Genomic DNA, 25,359 nt, shown 5'->3' with positions numbered 1-25,359 from the left:
AGTCGGAAGGACAGAGTAACTCTGGTAGGGCTTTGCAGTGTGGCAGCTCAGCAGACTAGGCTAAACCCAGGTGCAAATCACCTGAGTTAGCTCTGAAGTGAAGAATGACGGACTGACTCAGTTTGGAAGTGGAGGTGGAAGCACTGGCTCCATAAAATAGTCACCTTGGGTTCGGAAGGAGTTTGGTTGGAGTCTGAGACTGCTGAAGGTTTGCACAGGCCAGCATTCTCCTGGCTTCCCCCTTTTTGTTTTGAAATGCAGCATAGGCATGGGATTAGCCAGCCTAGCATCTGGTGTAAGTATTTTGGGAGTCAGAAAGAGTGGGATCAAGCCCTTATGAGTATAACATCTTAACCCTAGTGGTGTAATAAAATATCTTGTAGTACAAGTTATAATATTCTATATATTCTTTCCCATGTTATAATACACTTTTGCATATGAAACTTTCAACACCAATGCTTCTGGGTTAAGACGTAGTTAAAATCCCAGCAGAGTTAGCTAGAAGGAAGGATGCCTACTTGAACAACAGCCTGGGGCAGGGGCACCTTTAGAAATTACAATTAAATGTGCCACTTCTACAGCAATTCAAAGTTAAATCTTGGAAATGTGCTTTCTGCCCGTTCCTCGGTAATTGGCTGAGATCAGCAGCCAGGTGAAGAAGGGCTGGCAGATGTTAAACCCTAGCAAGGTAGAGTGGTTATGTTTGAAGAAGAGTTTGCCATCATGGTGAGGCCACAAATTGTCATAATTCCACAATGTGCAAGGTCTTGCTGACTCAGGTCTCGAATAAAGCAGCATTCCCAGAGTCACGTCCTGCCATCTCCAACTAGTTAAGAGACTACATCCCATCCTTGCTGATGATCACTTATTAATGATAATGCTGGCAATGCAATTTATTTAGGCTTGAAAGCATCAGCCCTGAGAAAACTGTAGCTATTGAAGAATGCTGCAGCAGACCCACACAGCTTCATAGTTGTGCATACCAAGAGCATGTTGCCCTGGAGCTCTGGTCTCTTAACACTGTTTTCTATACAGGTTCAGTGTAATTTGATGTCTTGGTCCTTATTTCCATGCTATAAATGGTCATGACCTAGGATACTTAAAAGGCCACTTCACTGTCCAGGACCTCAATACTGTTGACAGCTCCACTCCTCAAAAACAATCAAACCATCTACTGCCAGGGTGAGGGCATTTGCTGAAGAGACAGGCCTTTCTCAGGGGCCCATGGGGACTGTGGTTTCTCCCACAAGAACTCAAAGCTACTATACACCTTACCATGGTCCAGGTGAAAAGCAAGAAACACTTTTTCAACCTGTTTTCCCAAACACAGAACACTTTAAATTATTTGTAATATAGATATTTCTAGCAAGCTACCCATGCTATTTTTCCCCTGCAGGATGAATGGAAAGGAAATTCCAACTGCAAGATGGTTTAAGTCTAAATTTGGAAGGTGTTTTAATGCCACAATAGTTGGCTAAGTATAAAAATGTAAATGGAATAGGCCAGAGTAATTAGCTTACTCCAGATTGTTGTAATAAGGGATACAAGTATGAGGGCCAGTTACTTGTATGAGCTAAACAGCTGATGTAGCATCTGAATATGCCAATAATAGCTTGATTCTTGCTTTCCAAAGCTGTATAAGGAGGTACTTGTGACGGACACTCAAAGGCCAAAGGAAAGCAGTTGAGAGAATCAAAGCTGGATCAAGGGTACTGCACAGAGCATGAACAGCAGGGAATGCAGATAACATACTGTCCTGACTACAGAAATACTCTGCCCAAGGAAAAGCACCATAATTAAATTTGAGCCCTAGGCTAAGAACATGAGTTCAGCAATTAGGGCTCGATCCTGAACCCACTGAGGTCAACAGTAAAGTTCCCATTGACTTCAATGTGGCAGGGTCAGGCACATACACAGTAGTCCCTCTTTCAGGTATGAGGGACAGGATAGGATAGTATGTGCTAGAGAGGATTGTTCCTTGCTAAAGGAGGCCAACAACTCTTCCAGCAGGTATGAGTGAGAGAATGATCCCGTGGCTCCCTATATTGAATGAGGGAGGGTATTCCTGGATAGTGGGGACTAGGCATCCTTATGCAGAAGCTGATTTGGGAACAATTCCTGTGTAACTGAGCTGGGGGAGTTAAAGACGAAATCTTTTCCCTTCTAGTTACAATGGTATGATGCAGAGTCAATGAAAAGCAGGAGGAAAGGTCGTGTGGGAGGAGGTGCCAGGATGCAGCAACGTAGGTTATATGAATAGGACTTTGATGACCGCTCCAAGTCTCCTGCCTTTCCTTTCCTTAACATAACTAATACTTACAGTACTAGTTTGAATGGCTGCAGTGATTAATCTGAACAAGCGAGACAGGGAACAAAATGCTGTGCTTCAAATTAAATCATTCAGCTGAAGCTTTACAATTTTACGTGTTAGTTAACAGAGGTTACTCACTCTTAGGTCAGTTTCAGATCCAATTAGCCAGGAATTGGCACTCTGTGCTTTCAATAAAAACAGGACTGTATTTTGCTGCCACCAAATAGCTTTGTCTCCAATGTATATGAGTTTCAATACTGACCTCAAGTTCAATTCACTATATAAGTAATGTGGCTGTGTGGGGAAAGCAAGCGTCATAAACATTTGTACTGAATGCTAAAGAGCATGCCAACAATCCTAGTCTGATTCCAATACTTCTCTACCCAGCATTGCTCTAACAAGAAGCTTTTGAACTAGAAAAAGTTCCTGAGTTTCCTGCCCCTGACTTTTCCTCCCTTTTCTGGGTAATGGTGCCCTGTGTTTGGGAACGCCTCACTCATTGGACTGTACCACATGGAGGTGCTCCAATTTCAGGGTCCCCATCCCCAGTGTGCTTGAACAAACTCTGATCTCTACAGCTCATATGTAGTTGGGGTAAGCTTCTTCATACAACTGTCGGGGTTTTTTTTTAATAATGAACCTCTGAACTATTAGAGGAGCCAAAGGCTAAAGAAACTGTTATAAAGCCATGGCCATAAATAACAAGCTTCAGTAGCCACTGTACCAAGTCTGATTAAACCAGTGACAGCACTGCCTTCCTGTTGGCAGGGGTTCTCAAACTGGGGGTCGGGACCCCTCAGGGGGTCACAAGGTTATTACAGGGGGGGTCATGAGCTGTCAGTTCTACCCCAAATCCTGCTCCACCTCCAGCCTTTATAATGGTTTAAATAAATAAAAAGGTGTTTTTAATATATAAGGGGGGTCCATCCCCAGAGGCTTGCTTTGTGAAAGGGATCACCAGTACAAAAGTCTGAGAACTCCTGGTCTAACTGTTAGAAAGGGTTAGGTACTGTCAACAAAACTCTGTAACCAGAGCAACACAGATCAAAATTCTATTTTCGTCAATGCAGAAAGGTGGTGGTTTGAGGTTTGGTTTTGTTCTTTCTTTCTTCTTCTTTCAGTTTTCTGGTTTATAATGTCATTATCAACCACCACATCAGGCTGCTAATTACCAGCTGAACCTTTCAGTTCTGCCCCAGGTTCTCAGTTCCTCCAGAAGTTCATTAACTGCCTGTTCACCAACCTGCACGGTGCCGAGTTCCTCCTGCAAAGCTCTGAACACCTTCCAACCCCAAACAAAACCCAGCAGAGCAAACCAAACGCTGCACTACATACACAATTCTCCCCCTAGGGAGAGGATGAAAGAGAGAAAGAATGAACCACATGTGACAGATGTTAGTCAGGTTGCTTCATACACTTCTGGCAGGTGCACCAATATTCTGGTGCTGAGGGCAGAATAAGAAGCCATATAAACTAGTATGGAACCCAAATGGAAGCAGGTGGTTCTCAGCACTGGAGCTAGTCAAAATCCTTTCATCCAAAAACATTTTGGGATGAAAAATGGCTTTCACTCAATGGAAATTTACCCAAGAAAGAATTTCATATTTTGTTGCAATTTTTCATCTTTTCATTCAAAACTCCCTTGGTTTTTTTCTTTTCATTTTTTGACCAAAAAAACCCAAAACCCCACACCTGTGAGGAATTTCAAATGCATTTTCCAACTGGCTGCACTGGGCACCCTTGCAAGCTCTAGCCCTAACCAGATTCTTTCAAAGCTCAGCCCTGCGTTGAGCTACCAGCTTCAGATGAGGAAAAGGCCTAAGTGGCACCGTTTTCATTAGAAACCACTAGCTACAATAAAGAGCCTGGGTACCAATTTAAACTTGGTCAATAAGGAGTTAAAGTTAGTAACAACTGATGGCTATTTGCTGGACTTCTATCCATTGGAGAGGATACTATCTATCTCTTCTTGGCTGATGCAGCAGAGATCATATACAGAGTTTGTGTTACCCGCCTGCCACTCATCGCTAGCAATACTACCTTCAAATCAGGGTGAAACACATGACCAGAGCATCAAGGAAGTTTGCACTCCCTCTGCCCAGGCTGAATCTGTACTGTGGAAAGAGGAATTTAATCCTCAGGGCTATCAGACAGCAGGACTGCCCAGCATTCAGTAAGGCACACACCATATTTTACAAGCCATCGCAGAGAAATTGCTGTTAGTTGCCAGGGTCACTCCTTTCCTCAGAGGGCTGATGAACCTGTCTGCCATGTTCCCATCTCGCTTCTACTCATGTAGGGAGAAGAATACTGAAACAAAGGGCTAACCACAATTGATAAGCCACTGGGCCAGGCCGTTATTGACAGGATATACAGAAGCAAAATTCATGGGAATTACTAAGTCAGCGGTTACAACAATTGCTACCTGCTCCTTTCACCCAATGCTCCTGTAAGCTTTTGACCCACAGGGTGGTTCAACAAAACACTTGTGTTCTTATTCATTCTGCCATGGATATTATAATAAAATACTTGCACCTAGTGCTATGCCTGTCACAGCAAGAGAAATACATCCTGGTTCATGAATCATAGATGAAGCTGAGAAGCAGTGAGTCACTGAAGTTAATCTACTTCCCGGGAGAGTCTTGGATTTTTCATTTCTTTATTTTTTTGGGGGGTAGACTTGGCAAAATGCCAAACATATTTGTGTCCATCCTATTTCTGAGTGACTCAAGCCATGTTTTTGGGACTCCATCTCCAAAAAGCCTCAAAAGTCAGAGTGTTAGCTGCATGAGACTCTGCAGGCATAATAAAAACATTGCTGCTACTAAAACTGCATGCGACCCGTTATTTTCTGGCTTCTAGCCAGATCCTGGCATTTACATTACTAGAGTGTTGTGGGTTTATCAGTTTTCACCAAGCCACGCGATCTGAGCACAGTTCCTGGCTTTGCCACAGATTCACTCTGTGATCTTTGGCAAATCATTTAATCTCAAATCCCCCTCTGCCAACCGAGGATGGCCACTCTTTCCTTTCTCACACACTTTGCCTACCTTGGCCTCAAACCTGCCAAGACTGAAGACTCTGCATAATATTACACACCTGAGTAGTCCCCCGCTGAAGCCAATGGAACTACTCAGATATGGAAAGTTGTGCAAGTGTTTAAATATTTGCAGGATTGGGGCTCTAGTATGTGAGCTGTTTGGGGCAGGGAAACTGTCTAGCCCGTGCCTGGCCCCATGAGTCCCCAACCTCAGCTACGACTGTAACAGAAATCATAATGACAGAAGAAACAAAATGAGAAAATGAGTTTTAAAAAGACCTAGAACCAAATATCCTCAATTTACAATGTTTGGCAGTGTTGAATTTTTGTTTAGGTTTTGGGGGGGGGGCGGGGGGGCAGCAGTTGGTAGTGCTCCCCCATACTCCATGGGAGCTCATCCCCAGGTTGGGACAGTTTTGTAGAGAGCCAATTTGATTATTTATTTTTAAAATAATACAGGAAAATGCTGTATGGAACATCTATAAAGTTGGCTAGGATTTGACTCAAAATACACCAAACCCTGCCCCCACGTTCCCCTAATATAACCTGGATAATACAACCTGGATCCTCTCATTAGTTTTCTCATGCAGATTTCAGTAAGACAAATTACCTGTGAGTAAAGGCAGGATTGCACAGGGCAACATGAGAACAGTCATACTGGGTCAGACTGATGGTCCATCTAGCCCAGTGACAGATGCTTCAGAGGGAATTAACAGAACAGGGCAATTACTGAGTGATTCATCCCCTGTTGTCCAGTTCCAGCTTCTGGCAGTCAGAAGTTTAAGGACACACAGAGCAAGGGGTTATATCCCTGATCTTCTTGACTAATAGATGGACCTATCTGCCATGAGATGGAGTAGGGTAGAAGAGCTCCTGTGCATGATCTCTCAGGAAAAACCTCATAGTGGACATAGTATTTCTTACTTCCTGCATTAAGGCCAGTCTTGCAAACCGCCTTACTCAAGACACCCCCAACTCATTTCACAGAGGTTACCCAACAGCTATCAGATAAATAGCACTTATGTTGGTAAAGTTCTCAGATCCTTCAAGAGTACTGTGAGAAAATGTAAGCTACATGATATTAGTACATTATATAATATTAAATTCTAAATTAACTGACAATAATTTCCCCTTCCATATTTTTAATAGGGGACTCCAGTAAATAAGACTTGTTACAGAAATGTGCTTAACAAAATCATGCAAGATTTTGCAGACTGTTCATACTATTGATTTAGAGACTGAGCTGTTTTAGTACTGTTAAAGTACTGTTTTATGGTCTGATCCAATGACCATGGAAATGATCCCTAGCAACCTCCGTGGATTGGGCTGCTGGGGGTTGGATGGTGTTAAGGAATGATACTATTTTCATCTGTCGGTATCCCTGTCATGAATAGAATGTATAGTCAGCCTGGCTTTGAGACTGTTGTGCATAGTTGTAATCACTGCTTGGCAAGCCTTGTCCACAGTAATTATCAAATTGAGACTAGCAAGTATAGTACGGTAGCTCATTGTGCAGTCCTCAGTCTGATTATAATGAATACCGACAGTCCCTCACATTCTATTGACGAACAACATATAGACAGTTCATGCTGTCTAGTTACTCAGTCTTTCTATAGGAAGACACCAATTAGGCAGTACATGAGAAAAAAGGATATGTAAATACATTTCCTTCTATACTCTGTAAAAAATCAAGTACTAAACGTATTTTGGAACACAGAAACAAGGAAATTGCTATACCTGTGGTATCCAGGGTTTGTCAGTGGCCTGTACCAGATGCTAGAGCTAGTCAAAACTTGGAATTTCTAGTTCACAGGAAATTCTGACCCTTGGAAATTTGTTTTCAGTCTGAATTGCAAGAAAATTTCAGAATTCCCCCAAAATGAAATTTTTGAAATTCAGAACAAAAAAACCTGGTATTGTCTCCTGGTTTCTGGCCAGATTCTCTTTAAGCTCTTGCACATGCTGTCCTGTATTTTGCCACGCTGAACTTTAGGGTTTGATCCTGCAGCCATTCGTCACATGAGCAGGCCCACTGGAGTCTGTCTACTCGCATGAGTTAGAACTACTCATTCAAGCTCATCATGCTGAGATCATAACAAGCTCAGGAATTCATTCAAAACTGGTCACTGATAACAAGTTTTCCTGTTTATATCTATTGCTGCAAGTGAGCTCTTCAGGACATCAGAGGGGACGTGACCTTTCAGCTCTGGGGCTTACAGTTAATTCTAAAGAGAAGGATCCTGGTTTGGTATAGGACAATGGACAGCTATTTCTGATTGTGGTAATGACAGTAGCTGCAAATGGGCCAGAGGAAGCCTTCCCTTGAGAGAGCTCCACTTAAAGATTCGCTCATGAAATACTCAGTTTGAGAGAGATTGTTTAAAAAATACGTTTAATCTGGTAGATAACAGAAGGGATAGTGCCTTTTTAACCTTGCATTCCTCTTTCCTCTGACCATCCTTTGTTCTCTTTTCTACCTTTTCTTCTTGCTTCTTGTTCACGTTCAACATGAACAACAAGAGAGAAGGAACTCAAGCCGAAATAGGGAAAGGACAAGTTCAAGAATATTTAAACAAGTTAGATATATTCATCCTAGAGTGCTTAAGGAACTATCTGAAGCAATCTCAGAACCGTTAGGCATTATCTTTGAGAACTCATTGAGAATGGGTGAGGTCTAGAGGATTGGAGAAGGGTAAATATAGTATCCATTTTTAAAAAGGGAAACAACAAGGACCGGGGGAATTACAGACTGGTCAGCCTAACTTTGATACCTAGGAAGATATTGGAACAAATTATTAAACAATTTGTAAGCAACTACAGGATAATAGGGCTATAAGGAATTGCCAATTTGTCAAGCACAAATCATGTCAAACCAAAGTACAGAGCCATGGCTTTGCCCAACCTCTTAGGCATTACTCCTGAAGTAACTTAAAAAAATTTACTGTAATTTTCCCATAGCATAAGCTTTCTCTGTGCCTAATGTAGACAGTCTTCCATTCTGGAAAGCTCTTAGACAGGAGATGAACTTAAGAAATTAAAAGGTTAGGGTCAAAGGTCCAGAGAGAAGAACGGGAAGCAATTGTCAGTTCTTTTCACAGTGCAAGAATTAAGGTAACTATTGTAAAGTCTACACTGGGAGAGAAGAAAAAGAACTGATGCATGTGCCGTGGGGGAGGGAAGCAGAAAATACAATTCGCAGGGACAATTCATGCAAGGTTTCCTTCCCACCAGAGTGAAAAATGGAGAGACAAAATGTAACAGTGCCAGCGCAGCCCTGAAAATGAAAGCTATTGGGGCAAGGGAGATATCCTCCATAAATAGACAGCTTCTAAACAGATAAAAGGGGTTACCTCATGCACTGATACTCCCAGAAAATCAGCCGCATTGCAAATGCCAATTTAGGACTGTACAACATGCTGCATGAAAGCAAACACCCGCAGTATTTCCAGGAGAGATGATGCAAAAGAACTACAGTTTGCAGCAGGATTCTCAGCAACTATTAGACACCTACAACATGGCAGCGTTACGACTCATTTGAGATTTTATGCAGCAGGATTGCTGTAAAGGGGATAAAGACATTATTTAGCGTTCAGCTCCCTCAAACATGCACCTCCTTATTCTTATTTCAAGTCAGTTAATCTGCTTAAGGAGCATTTATTATAATAAACCTTCAAGGAAACGCATTTGGAGACTAATATTATGTTATTGCTTTGGATTACTTATGTACTTTAATTCCCCTTGGTATAATCAACACGTCACTTATGCAAGGCCTCAGAAAACAGGGAACATGCAGTATACAGTGATTTTCAGTACCTATTGAAGAAGTGGGGAAAGGAAGGTTATGTTGCACAAGCCCACACAATGATTGTTTTTTTAGTGGAAAATCTGTGACACACTACTTACTCGTACACAGTAGGTCATGCCAGTCTTCACAATGTCCTCTCTGCTCTGCGCCGGAGGTTTGTCCTGTTTGCTTAGAGGGGCAGACTCAAAGCCCAGCAAGATGCAGTCATCTTGAGATTTTGTATTTACATCGAGTTTGTCCGGATCCTGCCGTGGATAAGAAGTAGGCAGGCAGCTGATTAAATTGATTTCTGGTGAGGTTGGGCTGCTTGGAACTGTAACACACTCTGTGAGTTTAATTCTTGGCACCTCTTTTGTCCCCAGACAGAAGTTTTTAAAACCAGGCAGATTAGACGGATTGGATAATTTAATATTAGCCATTCGGGGTATCAAAGTGCACGAAGTGGTAGAGCTGTCCTGCGTCCCCAAGGTGACATCCTCAATTGGTAAATGAGGTGTGGATGAATGAGAAGATGAAGAGGCGCCTTTGATATTTAAAGAGCTACTTTGTGTACCTTCCTCTAATGATGTTATAAAATCATCCCTAAAGCGACTGTATTTAGCCCTGTTGAGCATTCCTGGGTGTCTAAATAGTCCTACATACAGTATGTGTCCACTGAGACTGTGCTGACTGCGTTCTCTCATAGCCTTGGAAGTTTTGTAACTGGATACTGTTGCATAAATTGGCTTTCTTCTTGTAGCGAAATGACATGGAAATTAAGCAAGTCAAACCATTTTAAAAACAGACGCCAACTGGAAATTCTTTGTTGACTGCTTCACACGTGGCTTATTTTTCTTAATGAACATAGCTTAAGCCTGCATGGTCATCTGTAAGTAATGCTAAAGGAAACATACACACAGGTATAACAATACTACAGCAGTTTAATCTGAAGAGATGCTATCCATATCTAAAATCATTTCTGCCACAAGCAAGCAAGCCTCTAAATCATTCTCAGCTTTGAACACTCACTGTTATAGCCTGCATCATTAACGGTGAATTCCTAGCTGCAGTAGAGACTAAAAAAAAAATTCCACAGAAAGCAATACAAGATAGCTAGAATCTCAAAAGCATCTTTAAATTAGCAAGAACCCAAAGAGATACCTTACAAGCCCTGTTCTTAGCATTTTGTATTCAACTGACCCACTGGAAAGAAATATCATGGTTCTGCAATTTGCACATTCTTTATTCACACAATATGATTTTAAAAAATGTGCAAAATAATTCTCTGAATGTAGTCAGCAGTTCTTAATACAAATCCTGCTAATTCTTGTCTTTAAAGTCATTCAGCATCGCAATCTAGAAATACGCTCAATATTCGTATGGTCCAGCACAATTTTACTTCCAGTCTCCAGACTCATCATCATCATCTTTGTGCAGCTTCTTTGACAGTCCTTGAGTCATTGCTAGCTTTTCCTTAAAAAGCCAGGTTAAGCAGAATTTTTCTGTTCAAAATTCTGATGAGTGTGTTGCCGTTTTTGTGAATGAAGTTTTCTGAATGAATTTCTCTGTGTGCAAGCTAATAAATCTGTGAATGAAGCTGAGCATGGCTATAGCTGACTGACAGTCACAGGGGTGTTTAATTTTCATCCAATCAGAAGAAAGCCTGGTGACTCATACACCATAAATACACTAAAGGAGTAGCCATGAAAAAAATGAGTTTTTGAGAAGCCAGGGTAGGGGGGAACAGTTTTAATGTGCCTGTAATAAACGGACAAACACATCAGTAATTACAATATCCATAGGTCTAATACAATTTTTGCTCAGAACATAGCAAAAATTCTATTTTGCTATTATGTCTGCAAGGCACCATCAGAAGCCAATAATTGAATCTATTGTTCCACTGATATTAGGACATATGGTATGATTCCTGTGGGAAGATGTGATGCATCTTTCCTAGAAACTGAGTTCTTTTTTTTCTTTTAAATTGACTGTTGGTTTAATATCCGATTTATTGCAACATCCTGTGCCTATCAAATTTACTCTAAAGACATGATGAAAACGGCAAAAGCCTAAGCACACAGGAAGCCAGAATCTGAAAAGGTAATGGCATAAAATAAAATGTAATCTTTCCTCAAATTGCTTAAATAATGACCACATAATTCATAGAAACATTTATGTTTACTTATGTACGGTGCAGTTGTATTCAAGCAATACCTGCATCCAGATATCATTTCAACTTCAGGAAATATGGCATTCACATTTCATTAAGTATTGTGGTGACTCCCCTGCTGTCACTATCCCAAACACACAGATTTCTGCTATTAGAGGAATGGAATTTTTATTCCACTTCAAACCTGCTTGCACTGAAACTCACCAATGGTAATAAAATCATGATGGATAAACATCTTATGCATTAAAATGCTAGCTCCAATATCACTGTATAGGATAAGTAAAGGAACATCTAATGCTATTTCACAGAAACCACATAGCTTTTTAAATAGATATTGTCAAACCTGTTTCAAATTCCTACCTCTCTTGAAAACATTTATATGGGCCTCAACACCACTCTTGATATCCATGATTAAAAGCCCAAGAGCAGAGATTTGCCCAGCTGAGCCCTCCCAGACTGTGTCTACACTGCATTGTAAACCTGAGTCTGAGAGACCTGGGCTTGTGGACTCTGTGGTTCGAAGCCTAGTGTTGAGTGTCCAGGCTTCTTCATTGTAAACCTTGTCCACACTGAAAGATTGCAAAATGGCCCCAAGTCACTGCAGGACTCAGTGCTGACCCACCTTGCTAGCAGGGTGTTAGGACCCTGGCCAGATTGATTTGTGTGCAGACAGAAGTAGGGTTTGGGCTCAAACCTGAGTCAGAGCCCAGGCCTACTGTGCTGTGTGGACCTACCCTCACACTCAAAGGGTTTGAGAATAATGCAGTTAGAACTCAATTCCTGCCACTCAGCAAGTCTGTTCTATCAGCTGCTTGAGACACTTGATCACTAACTTTTAAAGTTTTCAATATTAAATTAATTTTAAGATGATGATATTGAGCCTGATTCTTCTCTCCTGTGTATTTGTATAAACCAAGAGTACCCTCTGAAGGAGAACTGGATTCCTAGCTGGTTATCTTGACTACAACAGCAGGAGTGAACTAACAATGTACGGGTTACTGAAAAGAGATAAGTCAATGCTGCCATCAGGTTACACATGTCTCACAGCATCTAGTATTAATCCTGATAGTAGATTGAGAGGCAGGGCCGCCCAGAGGGGGGGCAAGTGGGGCAATTTGCCCCAGACCCCGGGCCCCGCAGGGGCCCCCATGAGAGTTTTTTGGGGCCCTGGAGCAGGGTCTTTCACTTGCTCTGGGGGTCCCGGAAAACTCTCGCAGGGTGGCCCTGTTGAGAGGTAAAATTAAAAGAGCTGTATTCTAGTACTGGAGCAATACTTGCTCCAGGGGACAACTGCTTCATTTAAATCAACCCATTTCAGGAGGATTCATCATTTGTTTTGAAACCAAACTCTGACAAAACCAAGCCAAACTGCCAGTTAAAACAATGGCTAACTCCTCATGAAGAATTATATTTAATAAAGGCTTCTAAGCACTTTCTACCTTTTGGTGCCGACAAATGAGTGCTAATATGTATTGTACACTTTGTGAAAAGAAACTCTTATAGCATTAGTATCTGTCCTCTCAGTTCTTTGCTTTAGACACTATTTTAGGACTCCGACCAAGTAATGCAGTGACTGTGTTTGCATCACTGGTCACTCCAGTTTTTAGAAGCATTTGCAAAATGAAAATGAAGATCTTATAGGACAGATCCTCAGCAGGCGTAAGTCGGTGTAACTCCATTGATGTAAATGGAGCTACATAGATTAGCACTATGGTTCTGACCTGTTGAGTTTTCATTAACTGCATGAGCTGAGAGGGGCTGCTGTGTTGGTCCACACTATCAAAGGACTACACAGTCGCCCAACCAATAAAATGCCAAGATAGGCCCATTACACCAGCAGAACAAACTCTCATTGGCTTATCATACACTAAGGCATGTCACTTTTTAACAGCTTCTGAAAACTGCCTTTTCCATTGGATGTCACATACTTTCCATCCACAGACAGTAGCAGACTGGGCTGGATTAATGCACAGACACGACACGCCTGAATCCCAGCTCCTGGAGTCAAAATGTTCTAGCCCTCATGATTGCAAAGAAAACCTGGTAAACGATACCCAGGCACAGCTGCTGCCATGATGTCTGCCTGAGTCTGCAGAGAGCCTGAAACAATAGCTCCGAGCTGGGAATGGCCTCATACACTTCTATGAGGTGTTAATGCCAAGACGCTCTGCTCGGGCAGGAGGTGTAGGGGGGAGTCTGCCACATCACCTCAGTAGAGGACTCTGATTTTGGCAGGAAGAGAAATGCCCAACCAGTGTGTGAAGAGTGCCTAGTTGCAAATGGTCACAGATAGAATAAACAACGTTTCTGGGCTTCCAGCCCAGCCAGATGGCTGAGGGCTGCACGTTTCGCCCTGCCTGGGGGGTATTCTCCACTTCCCCACCTCCTGAGGTAGAGCAGACAATCAGAATTGCTGGAGGAGGCAGGCAGAGCTCCTTCCCCCTCCCCTTGGGAGCTGAAGCTGTTCTCACAGGAGCCTAGCAGTGCAGGGCAGCTCCACCTTCTCATCTCCTCTCCCCTCCTGCAAGCAAGGGGGTGGGTTCTCTGCTCCTCCTCGCCTTTCTGCAGCAGCAGGCCTGGGATGGGGGTGGGTGGGTGAAGAGCTCCCCCCCATGCACATTTTTTGAAGACCTCTTTAGGCACTGAGTGCAATGGGCCCTGCCCGCCCATCCAACAGATCCAACCTACTGCTCCTGGGAGGAGTGTCACGCTGCTGCTGCTAGGAGGCCACGCCACAATGTGGGAGCAGAACCAAGGTGGGCCCCTGGGTCATAGCATGTCTACATGCCTGCCTTGCCTGAGTCCAGCCCTCTCTGCGATGTCAGTTGGGTAGGCAGGCAAGATGAGGTGTGCAAGAGTCTGCTGGTTGGTTTAGCCCAGTCATCAGCCGGACCTTGCTTAGCTCCTCCCTGCCAAGCTGCAGAGCAAGCACGGAAACAGGCCTATTAAGAAAAAAAGCCCATCGTAACCAATGGCAGGGTAACAGAACACAAACTTACAGTACAACTCAAAGAGATCCTGCCAGCAGCCACCAGAGGGCAGACACCAAAGTCAGATTGATCTTAATGGTACAGTTCTAGAGCAGGAAAGCTTTGCAAGAGCCCCAAATCTCAAGTACAATGCACTTATCCAAGATACATTCCAAGATGCATTTGATCTGGTTAGATCTGATTGTACTGGGCAGTATCAGACATCACAGGCACAATCGGGTACGGAAAAAGACCCAGGGACATTCTGCATTTATCAGCCACTGTGCAAAGGGTGCTACAGGAGCTTGGGAAAGAGCCATGGAGGCCTTCCCTGCAAGGTCATCAGTTCAAATCCAGTCTAGATGGTAATGTTCCATCCTAAGCTCCATATGTGTTACAGCCAGGCCCCCTATGCACAGACAGCTACCTGCCATCCGAGGCAGTTACCATACATTGGTATCTAGGGCTCCCCCTTCTCATGGCCACTGGTCTGGAAAGGGTTGGGGAACGAGCCACAGGACTTCCTGACCACCTCTGTTATTTTTATGCACATAGAGGCCTTAGTGGAGCTCAGGGCCCCTGTTTACAATCTAAATAGCCAGCCCTTTGGGACAGGGATGGTCTCTTTTCTGTGTCTGAGCACTCTTTCACGCAGCAGGGCTCTACTCCCAGTTGGGCTCTTTGGGCACTAGCATCATAAATATTTACAGGACAGACCCAGCTCCGTGGTCCTTTTGGCTTCCTCAGTGCTACCAGATGGCTAATAAGCCACAGTAGCAAGAGATGCCCAGTTTCACCTGCAGCTGGCCTGGAGATTGCACCCCATGCGATCATACACAGCCCAGGGCAGGCGTACTTATTGCACCTTGCTCCATCTAGAATGAAGCCACAGCCACAGAAATAGCTCGCACTGGTACAAAACACTGCAGCCTGTCTGCTTAGCAACATGTCACCATCACCACATAACCCCAGTGCCAAGTCCTCTGTACTGGCCTCCTGGTGAATACAAGAGGAAGAGACAATTGTTACTTCTGTTTTGAAAGTGCTCAGATGTTTCTGGTAGGGGTGGGGTGCTGAGGCACATCAGCAAGAGAAAGGATGGGGTAGTGAATGAGGGGGTTGGAATGGATGAAGTTGGAGTGTGATTCAGGCAAGAGGGCTCACTAGCCCAAGGCAGGGCTCAGAGTAAGCAGGAGAGGGAATGAGAACAGGGCAGACTGTGTTCAGGCCTTGCATACACTAGAAACGGACTCTAAACCTTCCTCACTGCTGCTAAAACCAATTCACTTGCACTGGGGTTAGTAACATGAACCCTAATGTAGGCAGGTCACTTCAGTCAGATCTAGCCTGAGCACCATTACGTGGCTGGCATTAAAAAACACTGATGACTCATCCTACGACAGCTCCCAACCTTGTTAACACCGGTGGAGCTGAACCAACGTCAGCAGCAAATGGAAATTAGTGCAGACAGCTCACAAGTGTGCACGTCCCCTCCTAACACAAATGAGGTAGGATTCCTGTGAAGGGAAGTTTCCGAGATTACATGGGAGCAAAGTAGCAAAACAAGAGGGAGGGGCTGGTGGCAATGTATGGAGTCTGTAAACAGCTAACTGAAATACTAGGGCCAATTGCATGCGCCTTCCCACCGATGCTGATGGTTCTAGTCCTGCAGAAATTGAAAAATCCAAGAAGGAGACCAGCTGAGCTTTAGCATCACCTGTATCTTACACACACATGCACACCCACCCCCCTCTAACTCCTGGGGAGCAATGACACATAGGCTTTCTTTCAAAGGGCCAGGGATATGGACTGGTCCCCTAAGACTTTTGTGCTTGTAGAATATTACATAAGGTGACACGCTCCAGAGGGAGGGGGTTATGATGAAATTGTCCAACCCCCTCCCCCAACTCCTAACCCTGATACATGGAACACAAACATCAACATCTCAGCAAAATGTGTTTGTTGACATAGGGGCCGTGAGAATTGTCCCATTTCCCTGAAAGCTGAGCCTCCTAATAATGCCTGAGTCATACGTGACAAGACTTTGAAAGTCTGATTTCCCCTCCCCTCACCCCTCCTGTGGTGCTAGAGAAAGGAAGCAGCATTAACCAGCACTTATCTAGCTGGTGGCATCATTGAGTGGGATTAAGGTGTAGGAGGTATAATAGCTGACTACTTCTTAGAGCCACAGAGCTCCAGAGCACAATGGAATTTTTAAAAAGACCTGTTTTCAGGCACAAGAAGAAATAAAAGTTTGGTAGCAAGAGCCAGAACAAAATTGCAGCAGGAAAAGAAACATTAGCCCTTGTGGAAGGAAAAACAACATTGTGCGTTTCAGTTAAAGAGCTCTCTTCTCAAGGCAAGGCTGCAGTTTCAAACTAGTGGGCGGTTGGCCTCTGACCACCAGGGAGCATAAAGGGCCTTTTAGGATTGGAGAAATGGAGCCTGCAGTCTTGTTTAAAGTATAAAAGGAGGCTGTGTCTCTTGCACACCACTCTGGTTCACATTGGTCTCCTCTGTTCGTGTCACAGGGAGGTTATGGCATGATGCTGCAGCTCATTGCACTCCAGTTCCTGAGGCCTGCTGGGAGGAAGCCAAACTCTTGCTCGGAAACAGAGGACAATACAATTTTCCAATTTTCTTGGCTGGGGTCTGCTTTAATGAAGTGGTGCATATTTCCTGAAGCCTCTATCAGGACTCATTTTCTCAGGCAATAAGAACATCCTTGTAGTCCAGGTATTCTGCTTGGATTGCCTGTGGCAGTTTTGTAACAGATTCCTACGCTGTCTGTATTATAATACTGTAAATTCATTGATCCAGAACCCAGCTAAATGTATGTGTGTATTGCAGTTTCACTAGAGGAAATGTGCCTATGAAGAACAGAAACTCTGCCGTAAGAACATAAGAAAGTGTTATTTACTCCTTCTCATAAAACAAGAACTAGGGGTCACCAAATGAAATTAATAGGCAGCAGGTTTAAAACAAACAAAAGGAAGTAGTTTTCCACACAACAGACAGTCAACCTGTGGAACTCCTTGCCAGAGGATGTTGTGAAGGCCAAGGCTATAACAGATTTTAAAAAAGAACTAGATAAGTCCATCAATGGCTATTAGCCAGGATTGGTAGGGATGGTGTCCCTAGCCTCTGTGTGCCAGAAGCTGGGAATGGGCAACGGGATAGATCACTTGATGATTACCTGTTCTATTCATTCCCTCTGGGGCTAGGTGGACCTTTGGTCTGACCCAGTATGGCCATTCTTATGTTCTTATTGACTATATCAATGTTTCTTCTACACTATTATCCTGCCTTTGATACTGTGCCAACTGCTTCCAAAGGTGGTGTAAAATTGCCAAGAGATGTTCTGTGTTATGCTATGAAGGAAGATCCTGATGGCTTTTGCTGATGATCCACCTATGCTCTGATGTACAACAATAGATAGCCATTGTAATCCTATCCTGGCTAGGGTCATCTGCAGCGGCTCCAATTCATAAATGTGCAACCAATGTTTTCAACTTTAAACTACTTACTTCCATTGCATCATGGAGCTGTGAGTTCCATTGCTTAAATCTATCGTTCACAGCACATTTCTTTACAAGAGCAAACGTAACACCTCTACAACATTTCAGTCCCCAGAAGAGCTGATAGTACTACCAACACTGTGCCTGGAACATTACACTTTATCTCCAGCAGACTTGGGGGCAGGCAAGGATAGTTAGATTGGTCCCTTTAAGGTTAGCATTCTAGCAAGCTAGTTTATAGCAGAGGGTGAAGGATACCCAATGAAGAATTTCAGTTAATGTAACACTAGCTCTATAAAAATTGCATTTTATACAGCGGTGGAAATGGGCAGGCATTAATGTGACCTGCATTACTATCTGCCCGCAAACCCCTTTTCATAGTCCTATCAAGAGGCTGGAAAGTGGGAAACAATAGAGTGCCAAGTTACATCTCTAAGGCGTGTTATGTAGGGGAGATTTTCAATTGAAGTGCCCATCTGGAGTGGCATATGTTATGACAGTCCCAGAAGTGCTCTTTGGAGGGTGCTACTTTCAGGGGGATAAGATCATCTGGAAGGTAGGTCTGGCCATCCAAATGTTAGTAGAGTAGATAGTGAAAATATTACTTCTATCCTCCTGAGCTGGCCAAACATCATGTCTCTACGTAGTCTCTGCACCAGCAGTATGTTTGTACTAACATGGACAGAAGCACTCAGACTGAATAGGGTTTAGTGACCTCTTCCCCAAGACAGCTTAAACTGCAGTCGATGTTTCCTGTCGCATACATTTTCTCTCATTAATTCCCTGTCTCACCCACACACTCACTACAATCACATTCATCGACTTATGAATGCAAAGCACATGTAAGCAGTGGTTATATTCTCACATGCACCAGGCGAAGGTTAAAAGCAGCATTACACGTGTCTTGTAATCAATGCACAAATATCCTGTATTTCTGCTAGAGTGCAGTGTCTAACAAGACAGTTTTAAATTTTTGGAAATGTGCATTAAAACCTTGTGAATGCGAGGGAACAACATGAAGGGATTAGTTAATGAGGAGACATGAATTAGCAGCTTGAGTGAAACAGGCAAACTCTGAGGACTTATCTTGGCTGCATAGAGCAAAAGCAAAGTTAATACAGTCATGGGGCGTGTGAGACAGCTGTCTCAATGCAAGGGAAAACCTCAACACTTGCTTTCTCACTGATATGCATGGTTAACAGCAGTCTTCAACCTTTTTTTCATTTTCAGATTCCTAAAAAATGTTGAACACACGTGTGGATCCCTTTGGAAACCTTAGACTCTGTAGATCCCCAGGGGTCTAACCACTGACTTAGGACAAAATACCACAGAATTCTGCTATAGAATGATAGCCAAAATCTTTATTTATTTTGTAACTAGCAATTTATTAAAATTCACAACATTTCCCCCCAAGCACTGATGGAGTTTCAATTCAGTGCAATCTGCTTCTTATAATATGTGCCCACAATTCTTTTTCAAATCTAGTTATTGAAAGGTTTAACTCACTGTGGTTTTATTTCTATTGCAGCTTACCTTACAGGTATGGTTTCAGGAGAGTGGTAGTTCTCCCCCGCCGCATATACATAAAATATTCTTTCAACTGTTTGATATTGGTTTCATGTATTTTTCCATCATTGCAATTCAGTAAAAAGCCAATTGTGTTTTCCCTCTGTTGATATTCACCCCTTCTTGTCAACTGTTGGGAATGGACCACATCCACCCTAACTGAACTGGCCTCCTTAACACCACCCCCACCACTTGATAAGGCAACTTCCATCTGTTCATGTGCTGTATATTTATACCTACCTACTTTTTTTCACTCCATGCATCTGATGAAATGGGTTATAGCCCACGAAAGCTTATCCCCAAATAAATGTGTTAGTCTCTAAGGAGCCACAAGAACTCCTTGTTGTTTTTAAATGTACTTTATAAGTGTAGGTTAAGTTTCCGATTTCATACAGGCAAGGGACTGATCACATGGGACGAAGACACACTGTCAGTCAGCAGTGATTGTAGGTCAAATTTTCAAAAGCCTATGTCTCTTTTGAAAATGACACTTGGGCACTTTTGACATTTTTATCTGCATCTAGTTTGGTTCCCCTCACCATAAGCCAACTGAAAATGCTATACTCTCTAGAAATATAGTTGAAACTGAGAAGTTTGAGAGTGGGCAACAGAGATGGTTAGAAGTGTAGTGGAGTAGTCATCGGAGGAGATTGCAAGAACTAGGATTATTTAGAATGGAAATGTAGAATGTGACTGAAGCCAGTTGCTAAAGGTGAAATGATTTGCAAAGCAGACACTGCTGGTAGAGGGTGCACGCAAGAGGCTTTGGTGAGCTGAGTTAGGCAAAGCGGGAACTGAAGGAGAGTTTTTAATCCTTCTGGCCTCACAGCCACATTTCCTGCCAACCCCACCCAACGCTTCACCTTAGACCAGGTGTTCTCCTTTTCATTTTAGGAAAAAGACGGACAAATAGTCCGGTAGGACAGAGCTGCAATGAAACAGCAGTGAGATGGAGACATTCACCTATGAGCACTAGTTCAATCCAGCCCTAGGCAGCAGCTGTAACCTAAAAGTCTAAGCCGATGGCTATACTAGACAGCTTGCAGCTATGCCACGGTAAACTCTCTTGTGTAGCTGCTCTAGGCCGAGAAGACAGAGCTCTTCTGTGATTTACTGAATGTAACAAGCGGCGGAAGCAGGAGCACTCCCACCCACGTAGCGCTGTCCACCCACACCCGAGGTTGGTGTAACTTACCTTGCTCAGGGGGGTGGTTTATTCACATGCTTGCGCAATGTAAGTTATATTGACATAAGTGGTAGTGTAGATATGGCCTTTGGCTATGCCTATCTCTATACTTAAAAGGCTACAGTGGCTCAGCTGTGGCACTTCCCTGTAGACACTCACTACGGCAATTGGAGGGTTTCTCCTCTCGCTGCAGATCATCCACTTCCCTGAGAGGCAGTAGCTAGATTGCTGGAAAAATTCTTCCATTGACCTAGTGCTGTCTACACCTGGGGTTAAGTTAACATATCTCTGTCTCTCAGTGGTGTGGATTTCTCACATCTCAGAGCTGTAGTGATGCTGATGTAAGTTTTCAGTGTAGATCAGCCCCAAAATCCGAAGGCTGCTCGCCAGCCAGTGTGAAATGAGTCAAGTTCACTTCAGTTCAAAAAGGGAAAATGTGTTCACATTAAACAGCACTTTTAAAAGTCACTTGGAGAGAGAGAGAGAGAGAGAGAGAAGCCAAGTACTGAAGAGGTGTGGAGAGTCAGCTACCCTTTTGCATCCTAGTGGTCCCTCCAGGCCCAAGTTGAGTACTATGGACAAGGCACATTGTGAGGAAAGTTTGCACTGTATATGCCCCTTCTGCGGATATGACAGTACTGCTGTCAAATAAACTCTGTTCACAAACCCTAGAATCACTTTACTAAGAGAGAGTTCCATATGTAATAGAGGTAGCACGTTTCTTGGGCCTGCTATTTGAGGCCAACAAGATGCAACAGAACTAGCCATACACCGGAAGGACATGCAGACACCCTTACTTAGAAGTAGCAGATAGGAAATCAACACACTAAGAACACCACAGATTTGCAGTGACAGCTGGTGATATAACTTCAGCACATCCTGTGAGTAGGACAGCCAGCCAGGGGATCGCCACACAAAATCTAAGCAAGAAGCCCAACCAAAGAGATCAAATTGATTGTCACATGCCAAGTACTCAATGCAGCACAGGCTTCCTGCAGAGCAAATACAGCATCTACTGCCTGGCTAGTAGGTACCAGGGGCAGCTCTAGGCAGGTTAATCCACACCTCCCGAGGCTGCGGGACCAGCGGACCCTCTGCAGGCAAGCTGCCTGCCGCTCTCACGGTGACCAGCAGAGTGCCCCCAGTGGCTTGCTGCCCGAAGCACGCGCTTGGCGTGCTGGGGCTTGGAGCTGCCCCTGGTAGGTACAATTGGAGCCTGTCTGAGCCTACCCCTGTGGTGTACTGAGAGGCCATCCAGGCCCTCTTCACTTCTTAAATCTACTACAGATTTGACACACTTATAGTGCGGTCCAGGACATACAACCCAAGGCAACTGGAGGGCACATAGGACTGAAGGATAAATAAGGACACTACAGGTTGGTGTGTTCTTTGCTTTTTTAGAATTAGTAATCAAAGCTCTGTTACTGGCTAAAAAACCCCAATAACCAATCCTGAAAACAGAAACAAATTCAGCAGGATGACAAAGTAGCTTCAGCTAGGCAGTGTCAACTCCACAAAGGAGCAAGGTTCATCAAGAGCACTACATGACTGGGGCCAATTCCAGAAGAAACAGGAAACAATGATTTCCAAAGAACCACCACTTACTCCTGCTCTGGTATTTGATATTATACAGGTAGAGTGCCATCCTTGCTTAGATGTGACCATTAAAAATATGCATAATTTCTTAATTAAAATACAAGTTTGAGAACATCCAAATACACATACTGAAAAACTAACCTTTCCCAGGCCTGGTCTACACTACGTTGTTAAACCGATTTTAACAGCATTAAATCGATTTAATGCTGCACCCGTCCACACTACACTGCTCTTTATATCGATTTCTGTACTCCTACAAAACGAGAGGAGTAACGCTAAAATCAATATTACTATATCGGGTTAGGGTTAGTGTGGGCGCAAATAGACATTATTGGCCTCATTATTTTACAGTAGCTACCCACAGTGCACCGCTCCAGAAATCAACGCTAGCCTCGGACCATGGACACCCATCACCGAATTAATGTGCCTAGTGTGGACGCGCACAATCGACTTTATGTTTTATAAAATCGGTTTAAGCTAATTCGAATTTATCCTGTAGTGTAGACGTAGCCCCAGTGTCCAGGCAGCTGGGCTGGTGATGGCTACCTAGGAAGTGTTAGAGAATTTATTCCCAGCGCAGATGACTAGTCACAGCACCTCCCCATGCTCCGGAGGGTCAGCACATTTGCTATCTTAGCCCTGAGGTTAGGGTTGGTTTAATGCAGTGTAGATACTATGGGGATCAGAAAGACATTTTAGAGACTGCCGTGCTTTTCCTCTTCTCGCTCCTTCTGTTCCTGTAGAAACATTCTCCTCACCTCATCAGTCCACAGCCTTGTTTGGTACGAGAGAATTCTTTACAGTTTCTGCCATCCGGAGCAGCCTTTCCTTTACTCACAAGCAGCAACTCACCATCGGTTTAAAAACCTCATCAAGCAAAATTTTCAAAGGCACAAAGGGTAGCTAGGCTCCCAACTCCCACTGAAAGTCAATGGGAGTTGGGAGCATAACTAACTTGTACAACCTTGAAAAAAAATCACCCCAGGAGAGAACAATTCCCCCCACTCCCTTGCTTATACCTTTAAATTCATTTTTTAAAAATGTGTTTTAAAGCCTTCCCTTGTAGCTTGTCTGAAAGGTGCCATCCAAAGAGAGAGCTCTTGTATTGAAAACATTTTTTAGAATACACAAAAAATAGCGCAGATTTTGAAGTACTATGCTGTTAAAGATCAAATGACTAGCACAGCCAAGTTCACTGCTGCTGTGTAACTGTGATAGCAAGAAACAAACAGCCACGTACACAGGATGAGAGGAGGAAGCATCATAGAAAAATTAAAGCGATCGCACCACACACAGCTAATATGCTTTTTATACTATACAGCATGAGAGCCATGCCTGCATGCATGAGGTTACCACCATAGCCTCCGGGAGGACTCCAAGGGAACCTAAAGACAAACAGCACTTTTGTAAATATAACTACAGGAAGTACAGCTTGCTCCATTTCCTCTGTTTGTCCTCATGTAAGAGCAAGTCTGGTATCAGCGTTCCATGATTACTCAACTCCTCTTTGCTCATTAAAGTATTATCTTTGGGAACTAACCTTGTTACAGATAGCTGGATATTTTAAATAATGTCCAGATGGACACCCACACACATCCGCCTCTCATAGAGAACATGTATCAATGACTGCTGTACTGACAGAAGGTATCAAGTAGCTGTCAAAGGAAAAAAGTTAAATATAGCACTTAAGTGCATAATTCTGTTTTGCCCAAATTGTACAGCCGGGCATTCCAACTTGGAAAGTTCCCTCCTGCATTTCATAGTTAACTTTTCAGCAATCTAAGAAAAGAAACCAGGAGCAAAACCAGTTACCTGTTCTGTGTCTTTCTTCGGAGGAAGTTGAGCACATACACACAAAAAAAGAGGTACCAGAATTATACAAATAGTTTTCTCATTTGCCTACGCAGTGGTTGAAAAAAATCTGAAAGAAAATCCAATAGCTAGCCTGTTGCATAACTAGAGTGATTTGAATCAGTGAGCTCTTCAGCACATATCTCTGACATGCCAGTTTCAAAATCATGCCAAATTCTCAGCTTTGTCAATACAATAGTGATGCTCAAGATACTAACTCAGAACAGTTTGGTAAAAATTTTCTGTAATAGTTAGAACTGGTAGCTGGTCATAGTTTTTAGATGAAACTGAGACAGTACAATCTAACTGAGAATTGCTTTGCTCTTAACATCAGCTAGTGAATTATTTTGGTTATTTATGAAGTATTTGCAGATATTCAACCCTAGTCCAGCATCAGTGACTACACACCAATCCCTTTCCTACAAAAACCAAAACAGTACCTCTCTGGTAAGCCACTATCACGTTAAAAGCAAAAGCTGCATTACTGCAACATTATAAGGGAGAATTTACACTGTGAAATTCAGAGCTCTTGTTCCCACAGCTCTGCCACTTTGCACACAGCAATACAAAAAGATGCACAAGGTGTAATCTAAATACTTTCATATGCAGAAACATTCAAAAGTGTGGAAGACTTCTTGTTACTGGGAATAACTTGCTCCCTGACTTCTTGAGTATAAAGTGTCTCACCTATAAAATAGCATACTACGTAGTTCTACCCTGCTTATGTTTAAAGAAAAAGAAAGGCACTAGCATGGATATTGTATGCATGCTATCAAGTAATATCATATTTTGATTATCTTAATGAACATTCATTAAAATAGATTCTAGTTTCCTGGAATGTGAGCCCTTAAGAGTAGTGGCGGGTCAGTGCTTTGAGTTATTCTTTGAAATACTGGGATACTTGTAGTAGATCTCAGAGCGTAAGTTCAAACATCTAATTAAACAGGTTTGTTGGTTCTTTTTTTTTGAATGGCCATTGCAAATATTTCTGTTCGGTGCTCCAATCTGGAATTGCATTCTCAGAGCAATGCTAAAAGACTAATCGGAAAAGACATTTTGGTTTTGTTGCTATTTCATGCCCAGATTTGATTATTTTCAGAATTTACTCAAAAATATTATTCTCATTGAGGACTAAACTCCTAGGAAGTTTGGGCTTTAGTTTGTAACATTAAGTTATTTAAATAATTGTTTTGAACTATGGAAATAGTGTGGTAAGTCATAAAGGGCCAAATATTCTCTGGGGACTTTCCAAAATTCACCTTTGGGTTGAGAACACACATGAGAAATTTCAAAGCATTGTTTCTGTAGAAAGTTTCAACAGCCATGAAAACTGCAAGAGCAAAACTACAGTATGAACCTGATTTTATA

The 25,359-nt window shown here is 43.0% G+C and overlaps 1 protein-coding gene across 3 annotated transcripts in view; it reads right to left on the bottom strand.

Moving 5' to 3' along the window:
• The window catches only part of SHC4 (SHC adaptor protein 4), a 67,533-nt gene extending 43,527 nt beyond the window's left edge, over positions 1 to 24,006 (bottom strand). Inside the window, exons 1-2 of one of the 3 annotated variants that reach the window (XM_030577603.1) lie at positions 23,953 to 24,006; positions 9,255 to 9,401 (exon numbers count right to left, since the gene is read on the bottom strand). In XM_030577603.1, coding sequence (XP_030433463.1) covers positions 9,255 to 9,272 — 18 coding nt within the window. In that variant the 5' untranslated portion in view covers positions 9,273 to 9,401; positions 23,953 to 24,006. Of the gene's footprint in view, positions 1 to 9,254; positions 10,695 to 22,898; positions 22,987 to 23,952 lie in introns of those variants that run through there. The other 2 variants (XM_030577604.1, XM_030577602.1) reach the window with 2 other exon arrangements.
• Positions 24,007 to 25,359: the final 1,353 nt, after the last annotated feature.

The sequence above is a fragment of the Gopherus evgoodei genome, chromosome 10 (genome assembly GCF_007399415.2).
Source record: "Gopherus evgoodei ecotype Sinaloan lineage chromosome 10, rGopEvg1_v1.p, whole genome shotgun sequence".
Classification (NCBI taxonomy): Eukaryota; Metazoa; Chordata; order Testudines; family Testudinidae; genus Gopherus; species Gopherus evgoodei.
The sequence above is the reverse complement of the archived record's forward strand: the minus strand, read 5'-3'. Positions and strand labels throughout refer to the sequence as shown.